The 27561-nt window shown below is 44.4% G+C and overlaps 1 protein-coding gene and 1 non-coding gene across 2 annotated transcripts; one reads left to right on the top strand and one right to left on the bottom strand.

The window, feature by feature from the left end:
* Positions 1-565: 565 nt before the first annotated feature.
* LOC126017557 (vomeromodulin-like) lies at positions 566-21992 on the top strand. Its single transcript, XM_049779494.1, has 14 exons — positions 566-1143; positions 1460-1561; positions 2563-2721; positions 3641-3731; positions 4035-4089; positions 4809-4882; positions 6137-6277; positions 7225-7347; positions 7658-7725; positions 8029-8062; positions 9214-9274; positions 9766-9845; positions 14276-14333; positions 21865-21992. The coding sequence occupies exons 1-14, from the start codon at positions 566-568 to the stop codon at positions 21990-21992; spliced, it is 1752 nt and encodes a 583-aa protein (XP_049635451.1).
* Positions 21993-25365: 3373 nt separating this feature from the next.
* Positions 25366-25495, bottom strand: LOC126019271 (small nucleolar RNA SNORA22). The gene has a single exon (XR_007499002.1). It is a non-coding gene; the product is annotated as a small nucleolar RNA SNORA22 (small nucleolar RNA).
* Between the last annotated feature and the right edge of the window lie 2066 nt (positions 25496-27561).

Here is a 27561-nt window from a genome sequence, read left to right as displayed (position 1 = left end):
GAAACAATACAAATGGAAAGCCCACCCAAGAGCCAGCAGGGAGCAGGAGGTACAGAGAAGGGAAGGGTGTTTCTGAGCATTTGAAGTGTGGGGACTCGAAAGCACAGAGGTGGCTGCTCCCTATTAGCCCCCAATGGTCTGGGGCACAGCTGGCATTTAAAACCCACCTGCTGTCCCTCCCAGGCTCTCACGCTCAGCCAGCCCTCACAGGCAGAGACTGGGGCTCGAGAGATGGAGAGGCCTGCCAGGACCATTGTTCCTCAGCATGCAGGGCCTGGATGCCATAATTTTTTGACCTTCTTGACAAAAGCCTTCTGCTTTTGCTCGGCACTCCCATGGAAAGCGCTGCCAGGAAGGTCTGGGGGACACAGACCAGTCAAAACAGGCTGTGCTGGTGAAGGGTGGCAGCAGGGTCACTGTGCTAGAAGGGCAGCTAAGTTATGCTATGCTATGCAATGCAATGCCTAGACCCACCATCCCAGGGGGCAGGGAGGGTCTTCTGTCTTCCGCCTGCACAGGCCAGAGGTCATGCATCTCCTGAATCTCTGCAGACTTGAACGGCACCATGCCCCAGAAGATCGAGGAGATGGTCCAGTGTTCAGAGGTGAACTTGGCTGGGGTCCTGGGCTCGGTGTTGAACACAGCGACTGGCCTCGACATCCTGGGCATGCTGCCCCTGGACACCATCACGAACCTGGAAATCCTGGATAATGTCCTGGGCAAGGGGGATGCCGCCAAGCCCAAGGACAATGCAGGTGCCCTTGAAGCTCCTGCCCTCGCACCTGTGGACACAGAGGCCCTGGCCAGCCCTGTATCCAGTTTCCTTCCTGGCGCGGCTGCTGCCGCCGAGCCCGTCTCCGAACTCACAGGACAAGTGAGTTCAAAGGTCAACGACATCCCAGGATCAGGACCCGTTAAAAGTGTGCTGAGTAATGGCGTGTCCGGTGTGACTTCCAAGCTCACAGACTCCGTTGGAGGTTTGCTGAAGAGTGCAGGTGGCAAGAACCTGGGCAATGTGGTTTCCCAAGTCAAGGGCCTGACTAAAACGTCCACTGACCTCGTCAGCAACGTGTTGCCATCCGACAACCCCTCTGAGGCCTCAGGTGGCCAGGGAGGCCTGGATGTGAGCGGCTTATTGCTGGCGTAAGTTTCTCCCTGAGTTTGGCTGGATCCCTCCCACACAAGGAAAACTGCTCTTGTGGATGCTGAGTTTCTGGCATGACAATCCCAGGGACAGGGTACCCCATTTCCTAAAAGCATCTTTTGGCTCTGTGTTCCAGTGGGGTCTCCTTGCAGAGACCTCAGGCCATGATTGCTCAATAGGGGATAGAGTGTGCTGGGGTGTGCCAGGGTGGGGGGGGGGGGCAGATTGGTTGTTCTCTGGCTGCTCCAAAGCGTCTATTGTTGCCCAGGCCAGTTTCTGGCACAAGCACCGACCTCTCATGCTGTCCCTTTGCAGCCTCAAAGTGGGGAAAGTCACCGTAGAGAACATCCAGTACTCGATGACAAACGACGGGGTGGAAGTCCAGGCCACAGTCACCGCTGATGTGCAGTCTGAAGGGTGAGCAGGTTCCCCTTCCCCACCTGGGATGGCTGAGACTGACCTCGAAGCCCGAGTAGCAGAGCCAGGAAGAAGAAGGGGTAAAGTCTCCTAGAATGGGCACCCTCAGTCTGCGTGAGGCCACAGCTCTCTGACTGCAGGTTCGAAGACCAGCAGCCAGTTCGCAGGCAGTGACGCCAGGGAGAATGGCAACTTTGCAGTGAGTCCTGCCCAAACGAGCAGAGAGGTAGACTCTAGACAAACCACCAAGAACATGTCTCCTGTGGATGTCTACTGGGCCAGTATGGCAACATCCCCGTGAATTCAGCCCACTGTATCCTCAGGCAGGCAGGGGAGACAGTGGTGAAGCCATCTCAGAAGCACGAGTATAGGCAAATGCATGCACTGCCCTCGGACCCAGGCTGAGGGAAAGCCCTGCTGTGTCAGACACAGGGCCAGGCCCAGAGAGTAGACATGGAAAGACCCGCACATAGTGTGAATCATGTGCAGGAGGGACAGAGAACAGGCGAGCCCAGGACACACACTAGCAAGGACAGCACCTGCCCTCTGGGGCATGATGCCTTTTCAGAGTGACACATAGCACGTAGAGGGCACACATAGAGGGACCCCAACTTCACTTTGAGGGCCTGGCAGGCCCTACTGTTAGCTGGGTCTGAAGAGCCTCTGGTCTGTCCCCCATGTCCCAGAGGAATTAGAACACGTGCTGTCCATGGAGGGGTTCCAGTCCTGCACTCACCCCATTCAGCAGGGGTGTTGACACCCCTGATATGGGGAGAAGAATGAGTTTCCCACAGACACTGAATGTCCGTGGATACTGAGCTTTGCACAGGGGTCCAGGACTGTCCTCTGAGGGAAGTGCTTACAGAAGAGCACCCAGCCAGCAATCTGCTCCTGATCCACCTCAGTTTACCTTGACACCATCCTCCTCCCCTTTACCTGTCTCTTCACGTGAGAGAAACACCAAGGAGACCATCTAATTTCACTTGCGTCTCTCTCCACAGTGTCGCTGCAGCTGTCATCAGTGTACTTGGGTTCCAGGTCGAACTCCTCCTAACAATGACGATCACCAGTACACACGACCACACCAACAATACTGTCCAACTCGAAGTCGAGCAGAAGACCATGGAGGTCACAAAAGTGACCATCACACTGGTGAAGACGTATGTGAAAAAAACCTCTTCTTCATTTATTGTCCCCACTTTCCTGGCAGCCAAAGTCCCCTGTTCTCTATGATTAGAGATGAGCGAGAGTGTTCCCCGAAGTTCAGATGGGAAATGAGTAGAGCCCCAAAGAGGGGTCTCTCTTGCTATGATACTGACCCTCTTGACACCTTCCTTCACCCTTTCTCTCCAGCCCCCTAAGGTTAGTCACTTTTGCCATTTCTTTTCACTACTTTGCCGAGATAACACATTTGCCACATCCACATGTCAGAGACAAAAAAAAAAAATTATCCAGACCTCCACACACAGCAGCTAGAGAATAACCCAAGCCCTCTTTCACCCACTGATCTACTCCCACAGTAGCTTTCAGGGAGAATTGATATGCCCTGTAAGTAATAACCTGATGTCACACACACACAAACACACACACAGACACACACACACACACACACGAACACACACAGGAACACACACGCAAAATATCGAGGATCTTTGATGTCCTATCTGGGCAGTGATCAGATGATTGCCTGTTTTGTGTGGCCCTGAAGTCCCCCAAAAGAAGCACAGTGACAGATATCAGCAGTCCCATGCAGGGCAGGTGATTTGATCCAAACAGATCAAATTTGATCCAAGCAGACTTGTCCCCTATGGCATGGGTCTGGCCCCAGGATAATCTGGGTGCACAAAATCTCAAGCACCTGAGTGTCCCTGTGCAGGAAGATGAACTCAGTGGGTAGGCAATGCTCTCTCCCCAACCCCCTGACCTTCCACATGCTGCAGGATGTGGGTGAATGTGAGTAGGGCAGACAAGAACTCAGAAGGCCCATGGTGCAGCCCGTCTGTCCCCCTAAAGCTTTTGTCTCATCCTGCTCTCAACACACACAAGCAAGGCTCACACTGCTCTGCACTCTCTTCCCAGGGTCACGGGTGCTTTGCCTCTGCCTGTGCCCGTGCCTGTGCCCTTGGACAGTGTTGTGCTGATGGTCCTGTCTGTGGAACTGAGTGATAATGTAAGTCCTGAGAAAGGCAAGGCCCAATCCAAGCTCTGTGGAAGACCCTGGGGGAGGCAGGGACAAGGATGAGACACATTAGAGGTGCTGCTGAGAGCTGGAGGGGACCTGAGGTCTCATGGAGCCAGCACAGAGCAGCCCGAGTCCCCACTGCAGAACAGGACAATGCCTCAGCCTAGGAGGGGAGCCTAGAAGGTCTGCCATAAAGGCAGTGGGGAAAGAGGACCAGGAGGATAACGGAGCAGAGGAGGTGGGAGGACGGGCTCTTTCTGCCCTGCACAGCTCAGAGCTCTGAATTCACAGGTCAAAAAATCCCCTTGTGGCGCCCTACTTTTCGAGATCGACTCGGCCAAGAATGGTGAGTCCAGTCTCTGATCTCCCTGGGCTGAGGATCCCCTGAGAAGGAGACCAATGCTCTCAGTAGCCCAGCCTGGCAACACTAGGTTGGCAGATCATGGTTGGCTGAAATCCCCGGGACCACAGAACTCCTGCCACCAGCACTCCACACCCTTCACACGGAAGCCCTGGGACAGGCCCCCATCTTTGGCCAGTGTCACTCTGTCTAGGAGAGATAAGGCCCATCGCTCCCCAGGGGTCTCTGTTGAACTTCCAGACCCCAATAGTTTTCCGGGGTCAATTTTTGGAGGCCATTAAGGAGGAAAGAACGGTCCTCAGCAAAGAGCCCCATTCCCTGCCTTATAGCGCCAAACCTCTCACCTTCCAGAGAGAGGGACTGAGGGCACCGCAGCTACAGAGATGGCCCAGCAGAGAGAGATCTGGGGACACTTTCTGCTCCTATTGCAGACAGGAAGGGGGCTGGCAGCAAATGTCTTCTTCCTGTTGGAAGTTTGGTTTGACTGTATAAGCTCAGAGCCGAGCTCTTCTGTTCCTTCCTCCTGCTGCCTTCAGCCATGTGCACAGGAAGAATCTGTGAGATAGGTGCTCTCCGGCTGGGACCAAGAGTTAAATGAGGGTACACCCTGACCCTCTATGGAGGGCAGGCTGCCAGTCACCCTGACCACTTGGGCTCTGAGTATTGGCCTGGGCAGGTGTGCATGCTGTGTCTCCATCCTGCAGTGACCGGCCAGAAGTTCCATTATACCATTGCCAAGACCAAGATATTCGAAGAAGGTCTGCTCGTCGACTATTGTGTAAGTACGCTTGGCAGTCTTGCAGCAATGTTAGCCCCTAGATGCCCAAACTCACCCGCCATTTACACATCATGTGAAGGGCAGATAGCTTTGCATCACCTCCACACCAATACCCCGAGAGAAAGGGGTTCTCCAAGTGTCAGTCCTCCTGAGCTCTTGCATCAGGTCCACAGTCATCTCTTCCCCTCCACTCACTTCCAGTGCATATGGCCACGGAGCCTTTCCAGGCACAGCCACCATTTCCTGATTTTCAGCAAGTGCAGCCCAGGTTTAGATGCTCTATGAAAGGAGGGGAATATTAACCTCTTTGAACCAAACTTAATCATGGCGGCTCAAAGAAACTCACATTCCAGAGATGTTCTCAAGAGTCCTTGTCTTACCACTTGTCTTTCTAGAACTTTCCCCATTGCCCTGTGGCAAGAACTAGACCCGAAGGACACTTCTTCATGAAGGACAAAATTATCAAACATTTCCCTGCCAATTAGGGCCCAAGGTTGAAGGGTCACATTCTGTAGGAGATTGATTCAGGTTTGATTTCCACTGAGCTCCCAGACAGGAAAGGCAGGGGGAACAGTTCCAGTTGCCAAGATCTGCAGGAAATAATTCACACAGTGAAGAGGCATAAGAATGGATTCAGGAAATCCAGTGCTCAAGCAAGGAATTCAAACTATCCAAGTTTTCTGCTCCTACTAATGAGCACAGCTCAGTGAAAAAAGACCAAAGGAGGAGCCCAAGCCTTCCTCAGACTCCTGCTTTTTATTGACAAGAATCAGGTCCCACTCTACGGTGGGAGAAGAATACCAAGCAGGGAATAATCCAATGTACTAGCACCATATCACACCCTAGTGTGGAGCACAAGTATTGACTAGGGTAGGATCAGTAACCCAACACGAGGTCATTCCAGGTCACAGACCATGTCAGAAAGGCAGTTCTGTGAGCTGTGAAGCCCACAAGAAACGGCAGGATCCACCTGAAAAGGCTGCCTTGGGTGCCCTTAGATCTGGATCCCACGGTCAGAGAACTGGAGATGCCCTTCACAGTGCTATGGCTCTGCAACATCCAAACAGCTAACCCTGCCCACCCTGTCCACCCTCCCCATAGGGAGGCCACCCAGGAGATTATTGACTCTTCCTCTCGTGGTCACCTCTGACTCTGTGTGCACACCCCTCCTCAACCTCTCAGTTGGGACATCCAAGGGGCAAACATGCCGAGTGCCTCCCTGTGATGGGAAATTTTCTGCTTTTCTTTCTTTAGGGCAAAAGGGTGAATAACTCAGACTGGATTCCTGGAAATAGCCTTCCTAAGCATCCTAAAAATGCCAGTATTTCTCTCATCTTGGCCCACAAAGCTGTCAGGAAACAAGTCACTGTCTGTGCCGAGCCAATCCACATCAAGGTGAGAGTTGTCTAGACGAGCTCCCAGAATAGTCCCCTTCAACTCAGCTGAGTGGGTACTGACTGCCTCATTCTTTTTGAGAACATTAAGAGCAAATGCTGGTGGGACAGAGGCAGCATTTATCCGCCCCATGGTCCCCACCCCCAACCCGAGAACCACACACGTGGGTTTGTGCTGGCCCGGGTGAAAAACGCCTAGGAGTGAGGCTGGAGCAATAGCACAGTGGGTAGGGTGTTTTCCTTGCATGTGGCCAACCCAGGTTTGACCCCAGGAATCCCATATGGTCCCCCAAGCAAGCATCATCAGGAATGACCCCTGAGAGCAGAGCCAAAAGTAACCCCAGAGCAATGATGGGTGTGACCTCCCATCCCCCAGAAAAGACAGAGAAAGCTAGGGGCAATGGATGTAGTTTCCTTTGGAGAGATTGGTCCCAGTGAGTGAAGTCGCCAACCAAGATTGTCACAGGTGGGTACATGGGGTTCTCCCCATGAGATGTGCCTGGCCTTCACAGCACACATGTGAAGGAAGGAGGCTGAGTCACAGCCCAGTGAAGAAGCAGCTCACATGTGAGCAGCACCCCAGGAGTGGTCAGGACCTAGTCACACTGCTCACTGCTTCCTGGGTTTTCAGCAGCACACACCACCTTCCCCTGAACCCTGTCCAGAGAATCGTGGGGCCAACAGAGTGACACAGTGGCACATGAAGGGGCTTTGAATTAGGTGAGGGAGAAGAGTCAGATTTTCCACGATTGAGCCCGAGTCCCGTTGCTTTCCAGGAAATGTCTTGGGGTGTTAGGTCCTAACTGCTACGGTGGGCAGACGCCCAGCACTTGGTGAGCTCACCCACTCACTCCAAAGGCAGAAGAGCCTATGGGGGAAAGTGTTTCCTAACACAACTTGGGGACAGTTCTTCATCCTTTCCACCCTCTTTCCTGACTCTCACGATAGGTAAGGGACATCGAAGTCAGCATCATCAAACTCTCCTATAGCTACCCGTCAGAAGGAAAACTGCAACTGATCATCGAGTTTCAGTTGAGGAAGGACGGTGAGGCCTATGGCATCGTTTTGATGGTGAGTTCTGAGTTCTCAGGAGGTCGGTTCTCAGGAGAAGTTAAGGGGAGCAGGGTGTCCCCGGAAGGAAGAGGAGACAGAGCTCTCTGAGAGGAACCACTCCCCAAGCCTTCGGGCCAGAGGACAAGGTGTCCCAGAAGAGGGGAGAGGCCAGATTGGGGCTCTGTGGAAAGCATGTAGAACTGGGGTCAGATAAAACAACTGTTCTCTGCTCTGGACCTGACCTGGACCCCTGGGTCTAATCGCAGTTCAGTGCACAGATGTATTGAAAAGTCAGCATTGGTCACTCTGGCTGTTTTCTTTGCTTCAGGCTGTGCAGTACGCCTATCTGAGCAGGAATGAAAATGGCAAAATGGTGACAGACATCAAGCTCATGAGGTACTCTCTGAGTCTTTCTTGCTTCCTCTCTGTCTCCATAGTTCTCATGAGAGTGGGCATCTGGAAGGCCTATAGCAGGGATTTTGCCATAAGATTACACCAAACTTGTCACTGAAATGGCATTTTGGAAGTCTTCAGATAAAATGCAGGCAATCCTCTAGTTAATTTTTGACTTTTCCAAGTTATCAGGGTATTGTCCGATTTTATGTGACTTTCCTCGGGGAAGTCTGGGGTAACAATGTTTATCTCATACCTGGCTCCTATTTTGTTCTAGGAAGTAATATTTGTACCCTTTCCTCATAGGACTCTGTCTGAAAGAATTACACCACCAGGAATAGTAAGTTGAGTAGGTTCTCACAATGCTTCTCTATGATTTAAAATATTCTGATTGTCCTCATGGAGGCCACAGTGGATCAGGACACTGTCTTTGTGTCCGGAGGTCGGTGTCACACAGCAGAAATGATGGGTTACCCGAATCTTTGCCACCAAAATCCAGTATCCTCTCACCACCCTCACGGGGCCCCCACTGACTATTCTCACTCAGAATTCACAGATTAAACTATCCATTGCCTGGACTTTTGCTTTGCTTCTTAGTAGATCGCATTGTTCTAAAAGCAAGAGGCATTTCCTTTCTGCCCTACCTCACTTAGCTATGTTGAAATCCTCTCCATTTCCTTCTTTACTGTCTCAAAAGCAAGAGTCACCCATTCTGAGAGCTGAGTCCCATCCCATTCTGTGTCTGGACCACATTTTCCTCTTTTGATTTGTGTTATGACCAGCAGTGCTCAGTGGCCACTCAGAAGCATTCCATTTTGGAGCTGGGCAGGGGAAGGTGGGGAATGTGGAGCCATAAAGGACCCTTTGGAACCTTGTACTCCTGCAGGTAAATTCTGTGAACCAGGCCTTGAGCTCTCTGTAGCTCCAGATTCCTTGTTCTCTGTCACTCGGTACTTGGGGGAGTTTCTCCATCTGGATTATTATGAGTAATTGAAGAAAAGAATGCAAGAATAGTTATATCATTGTAAATGTGCTTTTTGCATTCTTCAGAAAGGTTCCTAGGAGATAATACCTGGTAAAAGCTGGTTCTGGTAGAAGCAGTTGGACACTCCCCAGACTGTTTCCCATAGAGGCAAGACCAGTTTGCATTCTCCCCAGAAGCAGAGAAGGCTCTTTTTTGCCACCCTTGCCTATACTCTTCCTTCTTTTCTGAGGTAGGCAAACTCTACTGTGACCAGTGTGCATTAGCAAGCTGTCTAGTGTGCTTGGGAGAAAAGTCTGCTTTCCCCCTCTGCACATTTTTCATCGTGGTGTCCTTTGGGTTTTTGTGGCACAGTTTTACATTTGGGAAGTGGTTTCAGTACCAGACACTAGGTGACGCTTTTGGTCAAGATGCTGTGAATATACTGTCTATACAGAGTAAAAGTCCCTGCTCCCTGATGCTAGATCAACTAGATCTGATGCTGATTTTGCTCTTTCACCCTCTTCCAGACAGATGAGGTGACCAGCCTGCTGCCTACAATGTTGGAGAAATCGGTTTCTGCCATAACTGGTATGTGGCTTTGCTCCTAAAGACTCCAAATAGAGACACAGACACAAGGTGTGGGATGATGTGAAGCTCCACTATAGGCCTGTCAAGGCACTGATCTAACTTTCTTTCTACCACTCTGGATGGAAAACACATACTGTGCCCCTGTTGGCATTGAGCTCTAACGGGACCCAAAGCACACCAAAACAGAGGCCTAATTCCAGTGTTCATGTGCTTAGAAGTGCCAGATGTGCCCTTCTATCTCCTAATACAGCTTTGAAGTGCCAGTCACTTCCCAGTATCCCAGGATCTTCTCTGAGCCTTGGGAACTCACATCAAACACATAAGGGTGCAGAGAGACTAGGTCTTAACTATGTTGTGCCATTAAGGGGCAGGAGAAGTATCTCCCTGTTCCGTGTCCAGCTAGGGTGTTCTGGCCGCTAATGGCTGAAACGACCCAACCTGCTCATTCTTGCCTTTAACTCCCTTTACAAGATGCCCCCTTTTGTTTTCAGAATGTTTGAATAAATGGAACTTGCCACCAGGAGTGTCCTCCAATCCTGTGCCCTCTTCCAAGATTGTACCTAAGAAGACGGTAAGACAGAGGCATTGCACTAGTTTTGGTGGCACCCAAGCCCACTAAATGCTTCAATCTTCAGAGCAGAGAATGGGGCCAGAGGCCCTGTCACCACAGTCATGAAGGAAGACAGACCTGCCAGCTCCATCCAACAGCACCACACTCTGCTATAGGGATAAATCTGACTAACGAGCCCTAGCCAGAAACACTCTTCTCACAAGAGAAGGAAAAAATTTCCCTTGTTCCACACCTGAAACTATCTGAGAGAAAAACTGTTCCTTTTTTCCTGCCTCAAACCTCTCTCGGGATACAGAGCCCTTTCCATCCCTTGCCCCAGGTTCAATCCATTCACTTAGTCATCCAGTGTCCTCTGAAGACCCTCCTGCTCTGGCATGCTGACCCGGATTCGTTCTTTTCCCTATCACTCAGCCCCCGAACCCTGATATCTTTGAAAGATGATACATTTGCTTTCTCAAAATGGCTCTAGATATTGATAGGTATTTGGTTAATGTTAACCAGGAAATCGGGACATATTCACAGTGGGCTGAATGGGGTGGAAATGAATAGATGGAATAGAAGATGGGAGAGGAGAGTAGGAACCGAGGACGTGTTTGTGAGGCAGGCAAGAACAAAGAACAAACTTTAAAAGTTCTAGCCCCATTGGGGGTTGTTTTCGAGAACCATGGTAAAGCAATGTCCAGATGAATAGCATCTTCTCTCATTTGAACTCACACCTCAGAGATCATGAACTCCTGTTTGAAATAATTCCCACGTGTACCCATATCTCTGCCAAACCTACGACAAAGTTGTCTAGTGGAACAACAAACGTGTACATGTGTGTTAACCCCCTATCTGCAGCCTAATTCCCATAACTGGGTACATCCTTGGCCATCAGTCTCTTTCCCAAATTATTTTTGAACCCAAGAGACTGGATCTCATGTTTTGGTAATATGGGACACAAAGTGCAGCAAAAAAATAAGAATTATAGGGACTCACGTCAAAGGATAAAGAGAGCTTCTGGGGGCCGGTGAGGTGTCGCTAGAGGTAAGGTGTCTGCCTTGCAAGCGCTAGCCAAGGAAGGACCATGGTTTGATCCCCCGGCGTCCCGTATGTTCCCCCTCCTCCAAGCCAGGGGCAATTTCTGAGTTCTTAGCCAGGAGTAATCCCTGAACATCAAAAGGGTGTGGCCCCCCAGAAAAGAGCTTCTGCAGTGATTCAGAACCAAACAGGAACCCCAGAAACTATCTTTTGGTTTTCCCATTTCCAAATAGACTCTGATTAGGTTCTGCATGAAGGTCCCCCAGCTCCTGAACCCTTCATCTCCATAACTTCCCAGAACCATTGCAACAGTTCTCCCCAAAGTGACTTCTGGGGTTCCCTCTTTGTGACCTTCTCCCTAGCCCAAACACAGTACTCAGGATGATGAACCACAGTGCCAGGCTCAGCCCGTGTCTGCACACCTGATAAGTTTCAGAATGTAATAAGCTGTGCTTTGTGTCCTACAGAATGATCTTCAGATGGGAAAATAAACCCAGCAGTCTGCAGCTAGAGAATTTTTCAGAATCAAATCACTCAATCTTATGGAATTTTGAGCCCAGATTAACGGGCTTATGATTAATGCTACAAGAAGAATGTTCTGGATGTTACTGGATTCGACAAGTTCAAGAAAGACATGCATCCAGGGATTGGGACATCTTGTAATCAATTTTGCAATAATTAAACCCCTTTTCATGCAAAACATGAGTTACTGTCTTCATTTCCTATAAATAGCAACTGTGGCGTAGTCTAGGCCAAATGAAAACACTCCTTTCTTAGGGACACTAATGTAACCCTAGGAGCACCAGAGCTTGCCTTGAGTGTGACCAAAGTGGGTTAGATATCTAGCATCACATATGGTTCCCCAAAGCACCAGGAATAATTCCTGAGTGCAAAACCAAAAACAGAAACAAAAAAAAACCCTGAGCATCATTCCTGTGGAAAAACAAAACAATACAAAACAACAAAAAACCACCACCACCACCAACAACAACAACAAAACAGAGGAATGCTAGGAGTTCTGAGACATGGGTGACACCTAGGATGACTTGCCTAGAAGCTGGCACACATCATGAGACAGTGATTAAGATGTTCTTCCCCCTAGATCTGCCCTCCTATCTACATCTCCAAATGCTTTCTTTAGCCCATTGGTCCAACACAAATGGTCAGGTTCCCACTTCCCCATAGACATTGTGGGTTATCATGCAAATATCTGAAGAAGGACAGTGGAGAACACAGTAAAGATAGTGAGCAATGGGGTTAGTTCCCCACATTGAGACTATGGGCCATGCCATGTGATCAAGAGAGAGTTCTGGAGGCAACTCAGCTAGCAGAAAATACACAGAACCCTAAGAAGTAGAGAAGATGGAGTCAAAAACACATCTACATCTCTTTCACAGCCAGAGACCTTCTGGCTTTGCCTGGTGTCTGCATAACACATCCTTTCTATAACAAAACTTCATGTCAAGGACACAAAGATCAGGTGAAGCTTTAGAATTTCTAACCCCTGGGGCCAGAGAGATAGCATGGAGGTAAGGCATTTATTTACCTTGCATGCACAAGGACTTGTGGTTCGAATCCCGTTATCACATATGGTCCCTCGAGCCTGCCAGGAGCAATTTCTGAGTGTGGAGCCAGGAGTTACCCATGAGCAATGCCGGGTGTGACCCAAAAAACAAAAAAAAAGGGGGGGGGAAGAAGTTCTAGCCCCAGTGGGACTTGAGAATTATGGTAAAGCAATGTCCAGATGAATAGCACTTTTTCTCATTTGGACTCACACCTCAAAGATCATAAACTCCTGTTTGAAATAATTCCCAAGTGTATGCATATCTCTTCCAAACCTATGACAAAGGTGTCTAGTGGAACAACAAACGTGTGCATGTGTGCTAACCTCCCATCTGTGGCCTAATTCCCATAACTGGATACATCCTTGGCCATCAGTCTCTTTCCCAATTCATTTTTGTATACAGGGGACTGGATCTCATGTTTTGGTAATATGGGACACAAAGTGCAACAACAACCAAAAAATCATAGGGGCTCACATCAAAGGATGAAAAGAGCTTCTGCAGTGATTCAGAACTGAACAGGGACCCCAGGAACCATCCCTTGGTTCTCCCATTTCCAAATAGACTCTGATTAGGTTCTGCATGGAGGTCCCCCAGCTCCTGAAACCTTCATCTCCATAACTTCCCAGAACCATTGCAATAGTTCTCCCCAAAGTGACTTCTGGGGTTCCCACATTGTGATCTTCTCCCTAGCCCAAACCAGTACTAAGGAGGATAGAGCACAGTCCATGTGTGCAGCCACCTGATAAGTTCCAGAATGTAATACGCTGTGCTTTGTCTCCTACAGAATGATCTTCAGATGGGAAAATAAACCCAGCAGTCTGCAGCTAGAGAATTTTTCAGAATCAAATCACTCAATCTTATGGAATGTTCAGCCCAGATTAATGGGTTTATGATTAAGGCTACAAGAAGAATGCTCTGGATGTGTCATTGGAATCGACATGCATCCAGGGATTGGGCCATCTTGTAATCAATTCTGTAATAATTAACCCCTTTTCATGCAAAACATGAGTTACTGTCTTCATTTCCTATAGATAGGACTGTGGCTTAGGTCTAGGCCAAATGAAAACACTCCTTCTTTAGGGACATTAATGTAACCCTAGGAGAACCAGAGCTATAGTACAGTTTGCCCTGAATGTCACCAAAGTAGGTTAGATATCTGGTATCACATATGGTCCCCCAGCAGCACCAAGAGTAATTCCTAATGAAAAAAAATTAAAAATCTGTGCATCACTCATGTGCCCCACCCAAAAAAAAAAAAAAAAAACAAGGGTAATATTAGGAATGCTGGGCCAAGGATGACACCTAGGATGACTTGCCTAGAAGCTAGCACACATCATGAGACAGTGATTAAGGCATTCTTCCCTCTAGCTCTGCCCTACTCTCTACATCTCCAAATGCTTTCTTTGGACTATTGGTCCAACACAAAAGTTACAAAAGTGAGGTTCCCCCTTCTGCATAGACATTGTGGGGCATCATGCAAATGTCCACAGAAGTACAGTGGAGAACATAGTGAAGAGAGCGAGTGATGGAGTTAGGTCCTCACACTGAGACTATGGGCCATGCCAAGTGACCATGAGAGAGTTCAGGAGGCAACTCAGATAGCAGAAAATACACAGAACCCTACAGAAGTAGAAAAGATGGAGTCAAAAACATCTAGATCTCTTGCACAGCCAGAAACCTTCTGGCCTTTGCCTAGTGTCTGCAGAACACATCCTTTCTATAGCAAAAGTTCATGTCAAGGACACAAATATCAGGTGGGGGTGGTACAAGGCTGGGATCAACCACACTGCTATAGGAAGGGCCAAAAACCACACCATTCCTTTCAGTCTTCTATCCAATTTGAAGGTGTCCTTATCTCCCAAGCCAGTATCTCCCAAGGTCATCTCCATGTCCAGAAATGAGAGTAAGCACAAGGCATTCACTTTCCCCAACTCTCCTCACATTTACCAACTCAGAAAACTGTTCTTTGGTTTATTCCCTCTGATAACAACAGCTGTCTTTTGGAATTTAAGCTCTAGATCCTCTTCCTTTTGTCTGCTTCTGTCCACCTCTACCCTCATGGTCCAAGACCCTACCCTCATTCCCAGGGCAATTACTCCTGCCTATTTCTGCCTTACCACCTAAGATCCATCCTCCCGACCGTCAGAATCTTCTGTATAAAGCACGTCTGCTCTCATTTTAAAGCCCTTCCAAACACTGCTGAGAATGTGGAGAATTCAGAGCTATGCTTGGCTGATGGGAATGAAAAAGTGTTAGGGACAGCTTGTCTACTCCTCCGTAAAAGGTAGATTTTACCTATGATCTAATATTCTCACTCACAAGTGTGTGCTGCAGAGAACAGAAATTAGGCAGGTGTGCAATCCAGTACTGCATAAAATTATGCAGGCATCACTATGAAATGTGTTCTGTTCATAGCATTATTACAGGTAGCTATAGAAATGCTGAAGGATTGGGTGTTAAATGGGTAGGCTTCTGGAGGTCAGCAATTGCCTACAGAGAAACCAACCACCGAATGATTGTGAGGTCGGCTCCTGAAGTAATGTAGAGGTTTTCAAACTAGACAGAGTTAGTGAGTGCACAATGCTTTAGATTTGTGAGATGACTCTCAATAACTTCCTTTGAAATTAATATTCTAATTACTTTTCTTGAATTCTGCTTCTATCTAAATAAAACAGAAATCCACCCACTCACAGTAGCAGCATTTTTCCAAGCACCTGAAAATTGGTCTCTAACCCCATTCCTTTTTTTTTAAAATATTCAAGGAAATGGCTTATTATAGTAATAGCTCATTTTGGTGTTGGAAAGAAAATAGAAAGATGACCTTAGCATCTCTCATACTTAATGAACTAAAAGTGCTAACACATAAATGCATATACATTGATGGGACATGAAGTATGCCAGAGGCAAATGTGTCACTGGTGAATAAATTTAACCAACATTTTTTTTTTTGGTTTTTGGGCCACACCCGGCAGTGCTCAGGGGTTACTCCTGGCTGTCTGCTCAGAAATAGCTCCTGGCAGGCACGGGGGACCATATGGGACACCGGGATTCGAACCAACCACCTTTGGTCCTGGATCGGCTGCTTGCAAGGCAAACACCGCTGTGCTATCTCTCCGGGCCCTTAACTAACATTTTAAGGCATCACTGCACTCTAGCCAAAAGTTTAAAATAAATATCTAGCATTCTATACTGATATGAACACATGACTTGATATATCAATGAAGGAAAATATTCTCTGCAGAGTATCCTAACAAAAGTAATACCTAATTGGTACTAGGTACAATTTTTGTTGTACAGAACTGTACAGCACAATTTCTTTTTGGACTTTCTTCCAAAGTATGGGAGGAGATAGAGAGCCTTGGGGGAAAGTAACATTGCATGGGAAAATCTGGCCAGCACTGCTATGATGTTCTATTTATAGTATGTATCCTTATCATGAGAATGGCATTACATTTCCTGTTTTCCTCCCCACAAAACAGGCCCCCGATTAATTATTTAAAAAGGCATACGTAGGGCCAGAGAGATAACATAGCAGTAGGACATTTGCCTTGCACACAGTCGACCCAGGACACACCCTGGTTCGATTCCCGCATCCCATATGGCTCCCCGAGCTTGCCAGGAGTGATTTCTGAGTGCAGAGCCAGGAGTACCCCCTTGAACACCTCTGAGTGTGGCCCAAAAACAAACAAAAACATATGAAAAAGATGAAAAATAAAGAAACCTATCCCAACAGACGACATTCTAAAACTGAAAGTACAGCAACAAACCTGACAGAGTCCCAGTGCACAAACTTTGATCCATTTGAGTAGCAAAATGGCATAGTATAAATTAAAATATAAAATATGCATAAAACTGGAGAAGAGGGAATATTTGAATCACAAGACATCAGAAAATTCTATTCAATGGATACTATATATAGGAAATGATCTAGTCAGTATTCTTCAAGTGTGTCATGCAGAAAAAACAAGTGGAGTAAAGCAACTTTCAAATATCTAAGAAAATAAGAATCCATGACAACTAAATGTAATGTAATCACTGAATGGGTTTCTGAACAGATCAGACATATTCATTAGTTGACAGATGATAAGAAGTGAAATTCTGAATCATATGAAATCTCAATTAGTATCTGGATACTCATTTTCGATAGATGGTGAACTACATGACACTCCCACCAACCATGGCTGAGTTTCTTTTTCCCCACATCCCAGTCAGAATTGGTTGTTTCCTATTCTCTGATGTTTGCCAATCTTATAGTTTTGTAGTACTAAATCATTGGTATTTGGTTTACATTGCCCAAATATTAGAAGATGAAGGGCAACATTACATATACTTAAGAGTATTGAGAAAGTCTGTTCAGTTATTTTTGGTTTAATTTTGTTTTTGTTTGTTTGTTTTTGGGCCACAACTGGCATCACTCAGGGGTTACTCCTGAGAAATCGCCCCTGGCAGGTTCAGGGGACCAAAAGGGATGCTGGAATTGAACCCAGGCTAGCTGCCTGCAAGGCAAATATCCTACCACTGTGTTATCGCTCCAGCCCTGTTGACTCTTTTGCAGTTTTTGATGGAGTTCTGATTTTTGGTTAACTTTTTTTAAAAGTGATTTCTTTCTTTAAGCAACCTGGTTACAAACTTGTTCGTAATTGGGTTTCAGCCATAAATGCACACACACACACACACACACACACACACACACACACGCACGCACCCTTCAGCAGTGCAACTTTCCTGCCACCAATGTCCCTTATTTCTCTCCTCCCCCATTCCCTGCCTGTCCTCTAGACATGCATTGTATTTCTTTTTCTATCATTGTCATGATATTAGTGGAGTTATTTCTCTAACTCTGTTTACCACACTTTTCTGGCCCTCATCTCTATCGTCCCTGGGTATTATTACCATTGTGTCTTTTTTTTTTTTTTTTTTTTTTGGTTTTTGAGCCACACACGTTTAACGCTCAGGGGTTACTCCTGGCTATGTGCTCAGAAATCGCTCCTGGCTTGGGGGGGGACCATATGGGACGCCAGGGGATTGAACCACAGTCCGTCCTACGCTAGCACTTGCAAGGCAGACACCTTACCTCTAGCGCCACCTCTCCGGTCCCCGGCCCCTACCATTGTGTCTTTTATTTTTCTCAAATCACAAAGATGAGTGAGACTTTTCTGTTTATCTCTCTCCCTCTGACTTATTTCACTCAACATAATAGTCTCCATATCCATCCATGTATAGGCAATTTTGATTACTTCATTTTTTCCTAACAGCTGCATAGTATTCCATTATATAGATGTACCACCATTTTTTTAACCACTCTGTTGTCAGGCATCCAAATTGTTTACAGATTTGGCTATTATCAATAGCACTGCTATGAACACAGGACTTGAAGAGGGCATTGCATAGTATTGCTGGATCATATGGGAGCTCAATGTCCAGTTAATTAAGAAATATCCATATTCTCTTCCAGAAAAGCTGGACTAGATGGCATTCCTACTAGCAGTGAATAAGAGTTTTTTTCTCCCCATATCCACGCCAGCAGTAGTTATTATTGTTCTATGTGAGATGTACCAATCTCTGTGGCATAAGATATCTCATCGTTGGGCCGGAGAAATAGCATGAAGGCAGGGCGTTTGCCTTGCATGCAGAAGGATGGTGGTTCGAATCCCAGCATCCAGTATAGTCCCCCAAGCCTGCCAGGAGCGATTTCTGAGCATAGAACCAGGAGTGACTCCTGAGCACTGCCGGTGTGACCAAAAACAAACAAACAAACAAGCAAAGATATCTCACTGTTGTTTCATTTGCATCTCCCTGATGATTAGCGATGTGGAGCATTTTTTCATGTGCCGTTAGCCATTTGTATTTTTCTTTAAGGAAATTTCTGTTCATTACTTCTCCCCATTTTTTGATGGGGTTACCGTAGGTTTATTTCTTGTTCAGTTCTGTCAGTATCTTATATCTCTTAGATATTAGCCCCTTATCTGATGGGTATTAGGTGAATAATTTTTCCCGTTCCGTGGGTGGCCTTTCTCTCCAAATCACTATTCCCTTTTAAGTGCAGAGTTTCTCAGTTTGATGTAATCCCATTTATCTCTGTTTTTACCTGTTTAGACATTGGTGTTTCCTCATTGAAAAAAGCCATTAGTTTCGATGTCATTGAGTGTTTGGCCTACATTTTCTTCTATATACTTTATAATTTCAGGTATGATATCAAGGTTTTTACACCATTTTGATTTTACCATTGGGTGTGGTATTAGAGGTCTAAGTTTGCTTTTTTTTGCTTGTGGCTGATCAGTTGTTCCAGCACCACTTGTTGCAGAGGCTTTCATTGTTCAATTTTGCATTTTTGCCCCTTTGTCAAAGATTAAATTGATTGTATGTCTGGGAAAAATTCTCTGAATATTCATGTCTATTCCATTGATCTGAGGTTCTGTCTTTATGCCACTACCATGTTGTTTTAATGATTATTGCTTTATAGTACAATTTAAAATGGGAAAAGAGTTACCACCCATCTTCCTTTTTCTAAGGGTTGCATTAGCTAATCATGGGTTTTTATTGTTCCAAATGAATTTCAGGAGTATTTGGTCCACATCTTTGAAGAATGTCATAAATATCCTTAGACGAATTGCATTAAATCTGTATAATGTATATTTAAGAGTATTTTTGTTTTAATTATGTTAATCCTCCCAATCCATGAACATGAAATATGTCTCAATTTTTTTAAGTTTTTAAATTGAGTTCCTCAATTTCTTTGATTTCTTGAAACAATGTTTTATAGTTTTCTTTGTATAGGTTCACCACTTCTTTAGATAAGTTGACTCAAAAGTATTTGAATTTTTTTTTTTTTTTTGGTTTTGGGGCCACACCGGGTGAAGCTCAGAGTTACTCCTGGCTATGTGCTAAGAAATTGCTCCTGGCTTGGGGAACCATATGGGATGCCAGGGGATTAAACCGCAGTCCATCCTAGGTTAGCGTGTGCAAAGTAGATACCCTACCGCTTATGCCACTGCTCCAGCCCGGCCCTGGTATTTAAATTTTTGTGGTACTATTATCAATGGGGTTGTTTTCTAATGCCTAATTCTTCTCTATCATTATTTATGCATAAGAAAGCCTTTGATTTTTGTGCATTAATTTTGTAGCCTGCCACTTTGCTATGAGTCTACTTTTTCTAGAGGCATTTTTGTAGTCTTTAGTATTTTTTTAAATATAGTATCTTGTCATCTGCAACCTGTGAGAGACTGATTTCTTCCTTTCCTATCTGGATGTCATTGATATATTTTTGTTGTCTAATTACTCTGGTATGTAATTCCATTACTATGTTGAATACGAGTGGTAAAAATGGTAGTCTTGCCTTGTGCCAGATCTTAGGGAAAGGTTTTCAGTTTTTCTCCATTTAGTATATTATTTGCCATGGCTTGTGGTGAATGGACCTGACTATATTGAGAAAAGTTTCTTCCATTCCCATCTTTGTTGAGAGCTTTTATCATGAATGGGTGTTGGACCTTATCAAAAGTTTTCTCTGCATCTATTTTTAATTTTCCTTTTGTTGAAGTGGTATATTATGTTGATTGACTTGCATATGTTGAACCATCCTTGCATCTTGCATATGTTAACCGTCCTTACATCTCTGGAATGAAGCTTCATTGGTCATGATATATGACATTCTTGATGAGGCACTGGATGTTATTTGCTTGGACTTGTGAGAAATGTTGCATGTGTGTTCATCAAGGATATTGGTCTGTAATTTTCTTTCTTTTTTTTTTTTGTCAGCTTATTTGTCATCTCTGTCTGCTTTTAGTATCAGGATAATGTTAGATTCATAAAAACTATTTGCAAGTGTTTTTATTTCTTTAATTTCCTGGAAGAGCCTGAAAAGTATAGGTAGTATGTATGTCTTGGAAGGTTTGAAAGAATTTGTCTATGTATCTCTTGGGAGGTTTGAAAGAATTTGTTAGTGAACCCATCTGGATCTGGACTTTTGTTTTAAGACTTCAGGGCCGGGCGGTGGCGCTGGAGGTAAGGTGCCTGCCTTACCTGCGCTAGCCTAGGAGACGGACCGCGGTTCGATCCCCCGGCGTCCCATATGGTCCCCCAAGCCAGGAGCGACTTCTGAGCGCATAGCCAGGAGTAACCCCTGAGCGTCACCGGGTGTGGCCCAAAAACCAAAAAAAAAAAAAAAAAAAAAAAAAAAAAAGACTTCTGATTACCATTTTAATTTACTCAATGGTGATGGATCTTCAAATATGCTAGATTATCTCTTTTTTTTGGGTGGTATACCTGGTGACGCTCAGAGGTTACTCCTGCTATGCGCTCAGAAATCACTCCTGGCTTGGGGTACCATATGGGATGCCAAAGGATTGATTGAAACGCGGTCATCCTAGGTCAGCCCTATGCAATGCAAACACCCTACTGCTGTGCCACTGCTCCCATGCTAGATTATCTTGGTTCAACCTTGGAAGGTAAAAGAGTCCACAAATATATTCATTTCTACCAGGTTCTCGGGTATTGTTGCATAGTTTCTCAAAGTAATCTCTGAATACCCTTTGAATTTCTGTAGTATCTGTAGCAATCTCCCCCTTTTCATTCCTAATTCGGTTTATTAAGTTTCTCTCTCTTCCTTGCATTGTGAGTTCTGCTAGTGGTTTATTAATCTTGTAATTCTTTTTTTAAGAATCAACTCTTGTTTTCATTCATAATTTGGATTTTTTTTTTCAATTTCCCATTCATTGATTTCTGCTGTAAGCTCTTTTGTGTGTTTGTTTTGTGCCACACCCAGTAACACTTAGGAGTTGTTCCTGGCTCTGCACTCAGAAATTGCTCCTAGCAGGAACAGGGGAATATACCGGAAGAAAAGATTCAAACCCAGTTTATCCCAGGTAAGCTGCATGCAAGGAAAATGCCCTACCACTATGCTATCACTCCAGCCCCTGCTGAGCTTTCTTATTTCTGCCTTCCTATTTGTAGTTATTTTAATTACATTCCAATTTTATAAACTGTGTCTTTAAGTTATTTATGTAGACCCCTTCTTCCTTCCTGAAGAATGCTTACAAAGCTATAAATTTTTGTCCTAGTACCACTTTAGCTGTGTCCTGCTGATTCTGCTATTTTGTGTCTTTGTTCTCTTTTGTTTCTAGAAATCTTTTGATTTCATCTCTCACACACTGATTGTCCAGTACTGGAGCTATTTAATTTCGGGGTGTTAAGATCTTTCTTCTGTGTCTGCTTGTTATTCACTTCTAATTTCTGTGCATTATGATGAGAAGGTAGTATGTACAATCTATACCCACTTTATTTAATGCAGGTATGATTTATGGGCTAGCATGTGGTCTGTTTTTGACCCAGTGCATCGGAGACTGTGTATCCAGTTTTCTGGGGATGGAGAGCCATATTAATATCTAGTAAGCCAATTTCATCCATTGCCCCTTTCAGTGCTGTTACATTCTTGTTAGGTTTCAACCTGGTTGACCTATCAAGTGATGACAAGGCAACGTTGAAGTCTCCAATTATTATTGTGTGCTTGTGGCCCACCAGGGACCCCGTCAGTAATTTGCAGTTCTCGAAGAGGAATCCAGCCTGAAATAGAAGAGGGACTGGGAAATAAAGAGACTCGAGACGAAGGGTTCTGATCAGGAGTCCATTTAATAAAGGAAAAAATAGACCTTTTATAGACAATGCAGAACAAAGAGAGTAGGGGTGGGGTGCAATAGGAGTGGCTGTAACTTTCCACGGGAACATCTTGATTTTCCAAGGTTAATAAGATTATCATCAGTCAAGAGATTCACATTATCTTTGAGCAACAAAATACAAAATCTAATCTCAGCTTGGGCCTTTTGACCCCTGTCTTTACAAGGACATCTTGGAGCCTAGTGACTCCCTAGCTCTAGGCTATTTCTATTTCTTTGGGTCCAAGGACAAAAAGGCCACATCTAAGCACTTTGGCTCAGACTTTCAGAGACTCCATTTTGATTAGTGAGAGGGCTTTTTAATTATTCCAAACAGTCCCCAACAAATCCCCCCTTTTTTATTAATTCAAAGATGGGTGGAAACCCTGTCTTAGGCTGTCTAGTGGGCCCCCAGTGTCAGAACCCCAAAAGCAGCGGCTCGGGGAGCATGCAAGAAGGTTCTTGCATCAGTGCATGTAGGCTGGAGTGCCCTACCGCTAAGAGCCTGCACAAAGTTAAAGAATGAGGTATGCTCCTGACTACTGGCACCAGGCTAATCCCGTCAAAGGCATTTCCACAGCCGTGTGAGGAAGGATTTCTTATGCTTAGCGAGCCGTTCCAGTTCCTCAAAATCCAGTTCTTCAGGGGCGCTCTCCTCGCCCTCAGCAGTATCAGCAATGGGGGTCTCATGAGGCTGGAGCTGCTGGTAGTAAATGCCCACAGATTTTTTTGTAGCCTCATCAATCTGGGTTTTTATAAAGCCAGTTAGGCGGCGAAATGCCCATGGACCAAAAGAAATGAGCAGCATGAACCCAATGAAAGGGCCGAGCAGCGTGGGTAGAAGGGTGGATAACCAGGGAGATGTGGAGAACCAATTTTTATACCAGCTTTCCTCCCTGTCCAAGGTTTTCTTGGTTTCAGCTAGACTTTCTTCAACCTTTTTTATGCTATCCTTGACAAGGCCTAACTTATCTTTAAAAAAGCAACATTCTTCTTTTAAGGCAACACACATTCCCCCCTCCTTTAAAAAGGTAAAATCAAGGCCTTGGCGATTTTGCAATACCATTTCAGCCAAGGAGCCAACAGTTTGTTGTAGATAATTGAGACCCTTTCTAAGCTCCTCTATATCCTTAACAATAGTGTTTGTTAGAAAGCCTATAGACCCCTCAGTGCGGATGAGGGAATAAATACCTGTACCTGCACCAGCGGCGCCAAGGCCAACAAGGACGGCCAGGGTGATGGCTGTTACAGGTTCGCGTTTAGCACTAGAGAGACCAGGGGAGGTACCAGAGTAAGGCAATAAGTCCGATTCGGGTCAAACAGTGAGTTTGGGCATAAGAATTGCCAAAACACAATAATCACGGTGAACAAGAAAAACATCAACAATAATATGAGGAGTCAATCCGGTGGAGCAAACAAAAAAGGTGAAATTTGGGGCAATAAGAAAAAGAGCTTGTCCATGAACATGAAATGTTTGATTGCAGGTTTCTAGCAAGGGAACAGGAGGAAGAAGACAGAGTCTATACCCCATGACTTTTCCCACTGTCAGTCCGTGTCTTTGAGGCTGTGCACCCCAGCGAAGGAGACCAGAGTCATTGGTGTAGAGGGGAGTTCCGAAGGCTGCAATGCCTTCATAGAACGGTGGGACCAGCGAGTAGCAAATCCAGCAGCGTTCATAGGGGGTTATGGAGAGAGCTTGGGCAGATGCATTAACCATTTGCAGGATGAGGTCTATAAGGAAACAGCTTGGCAGGAGGTAAATGGTTACTTGGGGGCCCTTTTTTACAATAAAATATTTCATAAATTTAATTTTTTATATAAAAAAACAGGAATTTACTTAGTCTTCTGGCCTGGGTTTACAGGCAGAAGACACTAGCAATTTACATTACACAAATTATTTTCGAATACCACGGGAATGTTATCTGACCTCTGTCAGACTTCAGCATAAAAAAAAATGTATAATTAACAATTGCCAATTTTAAAAAAAAAAACTTTTAAAGTGAACCTAAATGATTTTTCTTAAACTTCTTAATTATTATTTAAAAGCTAGATGCTATTCTCTAGCCACTAATTTATATTCTTTAGGCCTTAACTTACACATAGCAGGAAAGCTGGGTGATTGCAAAGTCCAGAAATTCTCCAGGGAAAAGTTATCCCCGATGGCCATTGAGAAATTTGGGGGTTACCATCCCCTACACTTTCTGCCATGCTGTTAGAAGGACAAAGCTAGCTTAACACATGATTTTTAGCAGGATGTCACAGTCTGTGAGATGACCAGACTGAACCAGGTTAAAAAAAATTAATTGAAATTTCAAAAATGGATAAGGCTTTAAAAATTGTATCATGAAATGTAGAATAACAAAAACAGACAAAACAAAACAACACTAAACACAACATTGTGGCCACTTTCACTCATCACAACACACACATGAACAGACAAAAGGATTGAATCAAAACTCGCATTAGAAAAATTGACAAGCGCTTTTAAATATTTAGCCAGCATGTTTGTAAGAAAAAAATTTTTGTAGAAAAACTTTAAGTTTTTTAGGGCCCGGAGAGATAGCACAGCGGCGTTTGCCTTGCAAGCAGCCAATCCAGGATCAAAGGTGGTTGGTTCGAATCCTGGTGTCCCATATGGTCCCTCGTGCCTGCCAGGAGCTATTTCTGAGCAGACAGCCAGGAGTAACCCCTGAGCACTGCCGGGTGTGACCCAAAAACTAAAAAAAAAAAGAAAGAAAGAAAAACTTTAAGTTTTTTGAAGTACTTAATGTAGCTGGAGTGGAACTTTGATGAAAATAAATTTTAAGGTTTAGATTTAACGCAAAACATTTTTAAAACAATTCTAATTTGAAGTTTAAAACATGAAGTAAAATGTAAGCAGTTAAAAAAAATTTTTTGTTAAGTAAAATGGTTAATGAGCACTATAGGAGTCTCCACTTTGAAGTATGATATCATTTGCTGTAAATAAACAGGTTTCTTTAAATTAGTTTAACAGGAAAACAGTAAGGCAGCTGCAATAAAGTATTAAAATTTTTAACAAACAACTGTTCTACTTTGAAGACTTTAAGTGAATAATTTGTAAAAATTATATACCAAATTAACAAGATGTTTAGACATTATAAAATATAGTTAAAGACATCTGATGCATTTTCACACCTAGAACTTAAGACCAAAATTATATTTGATACTAGTTAATTTGCTTTTATAATATTACTCATAAAATTAAATACATATATTTTTTCATCAATACTAGATTTCTTTACTTTGACACAAATGTACAGATTTGTATAATGTGCTGACCTTTTGAATACACTTAAAAGAATAGTTCTTTCAATGCAGAGGTAAAGAACAACCATTGCTGTAGCACAAAATTAAAACCAAGGGTACTATAAAGCACATCTGGGTGTTTACTGTGCAGTAAAATTAACTATATTATTTTAAAAGGCTAATCACATTATTTTCCACATAATTTTTTAAATACCTTAAAAATCAAAATAAAATTTTAATAGAAATATAGAAGACTCAAATTTTAATACTTGTGTGTCCGTTTAAATTTTAAAACACCAAAAGGTTTTTCTTTTACCAATAATCTGTTATTACAAGTGACAGAATTATGACTTTGCTCTAAAATTTCTGAGAGGCATGAAAAAAGGGAGTTTATTGCTGTTATCTTCCTGTTGCTTTTTCTCCCTAGAGAATTTTTTAACCCTTACAGACCTGAATTTAGAAGGTTTTCTAATTTCCAATGTTTTAATAATTACTTTACAACACCCAATGTACAAAACTTAATTACACAAATGCTTTTAGAAAAGGCACACTTATGCCACATAATTTAATTCACAAACTTTACAATTATTTGAGGCATCTTATGAGACGCAACAAAATTCTGACAATAATTCTTACTATATATTTCACATGAACAGTTCCTGAATCTTTTTAATTCTACCCCCGCCACTCTCTGCCACAAACACTACCTCTGCATAGATTAAAGGGCTTATTATAACATTTTGAACACTTTTAAAACCTTATAATTTTACCAACTGTGGTTTTTATCTTAGAAAAACATTTTAGGGCTGCATTCCTACCCTAAAGAATGGGGGGGGGGGCGGGTGTTGGCTAGCTTATTAGGATCTTAAAGGAAAATAGACCTTGAGTGAGTTGGGGGTATATGGCCTCTTCCTAGAGTGGGGCCAGGACTTTATCTTTCTGTTTGTGCTGATCTGAGGTTTTGATATTCAAAACGAGAACTTTTAAGACCAGGAGGTAGGGGGTACCTTGCTGTCACTGGCTTGCGACTTTTTTTTTCTCTTCACATGCATCTTTTGAAAAACTGTATAAAGTTATTTGCTAGATAATGAATATTAATTTTTTCCTTAAAGGAGGCACATGCCAAAGGCCAATTATTTGTATTTTGCATCAACCAATTAATATGCTGTTTTATTTTAAGGTTGAATAGGTTAATTAGGTTTATTTTCAAAATATTTTTTACAAAATTTATTACCTGTGCTACACATATTTGACAAAGTGTAGGGCTGACAAGGTGAAGCAGAAACTTCCACTGATAATGTGGGGAGGAGCCAGCACAGTTAATAACAGGGAGGCTAGAGGTAAATTTTTTTACAGTCAGTAGGGTGTAATGGTATAGAGAAAAAAAGCAATCTTTTAAGATCAATTACTAATTTATTGGAATTAGAGAAAATGTCAACCAAGGAGGAGAGTCTGGGTTGCAAAAGCACCCATGGGAATCATGGTTTATTTAATTGCTTTGAGAATATGCAAGAGATGCCACTTTCCAGATTTCTTTTGAATAACAAAGATTGGGGTATTTCAAGGTGAATTGGAAGGCTTAAAGTGGGAGTGGCAGGGCCTGAGCTGGCTGTTCCCTGAGGCTGGCAGGAAGGAGACTGAAAGTTGGGCTCAGGGCTGGCCCAAGCAAAATGTACTGAGTAAAGGGCGCATTAGACCCAGAAGTTTTAAGAGGAAAGTGCAGATATCACAAGGTTTTATAGCTTAGCAGCTGACCTGGCTCAGTCTGGTCAGAAATAGCTTTTGGCAGGCACGGGGGACCATATGGGACACCGGGATTCGAACCAACCACCTTTGGTCTTGGATCGGCTGCTTGCAAGGCAAACGCCACCGTGCTATCTCTCCGGGCCCAAAAGGTTTTTCTTTGGAGGTTGCCTCTTAAAATATTTTTGCAGGTTTCATTAGCATTTTCGTAAACAAGCTGCTTGAAAGGGGATTATTATAATCTACAGAGCCCATAATCCTTTGTACCGTTTCCAGGAGTCTGCTAATGAATTTATTGTAGGGCTCCTGGGGGCCTTGCACTGTTTGAGCCAGCGGAATGGTGGCCTGTGCACTTTTAGGCATGGCTCTCCAAGCCTGGAGGGCAGCAGCATTGGCCTGAGCCAAACGAGCAGGGGAAAGCCTCTGTTGCTGTTCTCTAAGGGAGGCAAAGGTTCCCGAGCCAGTAAGCTGTTC

This window comes from Suncus etruscus, chromosome 9, assembly GCF_024139225.1.
Source record: "Suncus etruscus isolate mSunEtr1 chromosome 9, mSunEtr1.pri.cur, whole genome shotgun sequence".
NCBI lineage: Eukaryota > Metazoa > Chordata > Mammalia > Eulipotyphla > Soricidae > Suncus > Suncus etruscus.
Note: the sequence above shows the minus strand (reverse complement) of the source record. Positions and strands in the feature narration are given on the sequence as shown.

Excerpts from the sequence above, each read along its gene's own strand:
- LOC126017557 (XM_049779494.1), top strand. The coding sequence starts at position 566 with ATGCCCCAGAAGATCGAGGAGATGGTCCAGTGTTCAGAGGTGAACTTG. Across the intron at positions 7,348-7,657 it reads CCTATGGCATCGTTTTGATG|GCTGTGCAGTACGCCTATCT; the intron begins GTGAGTTCTGAG and ends TCTTTGCTTCAG. Across the intron at positions 14,334-21,864 it reads CTCCATGTCCAGAAATGAGA|GTTTCAACCTGGTTGACCTA; the intron begins GTAAGCACAAGG and ends CATTCTTGTTAG.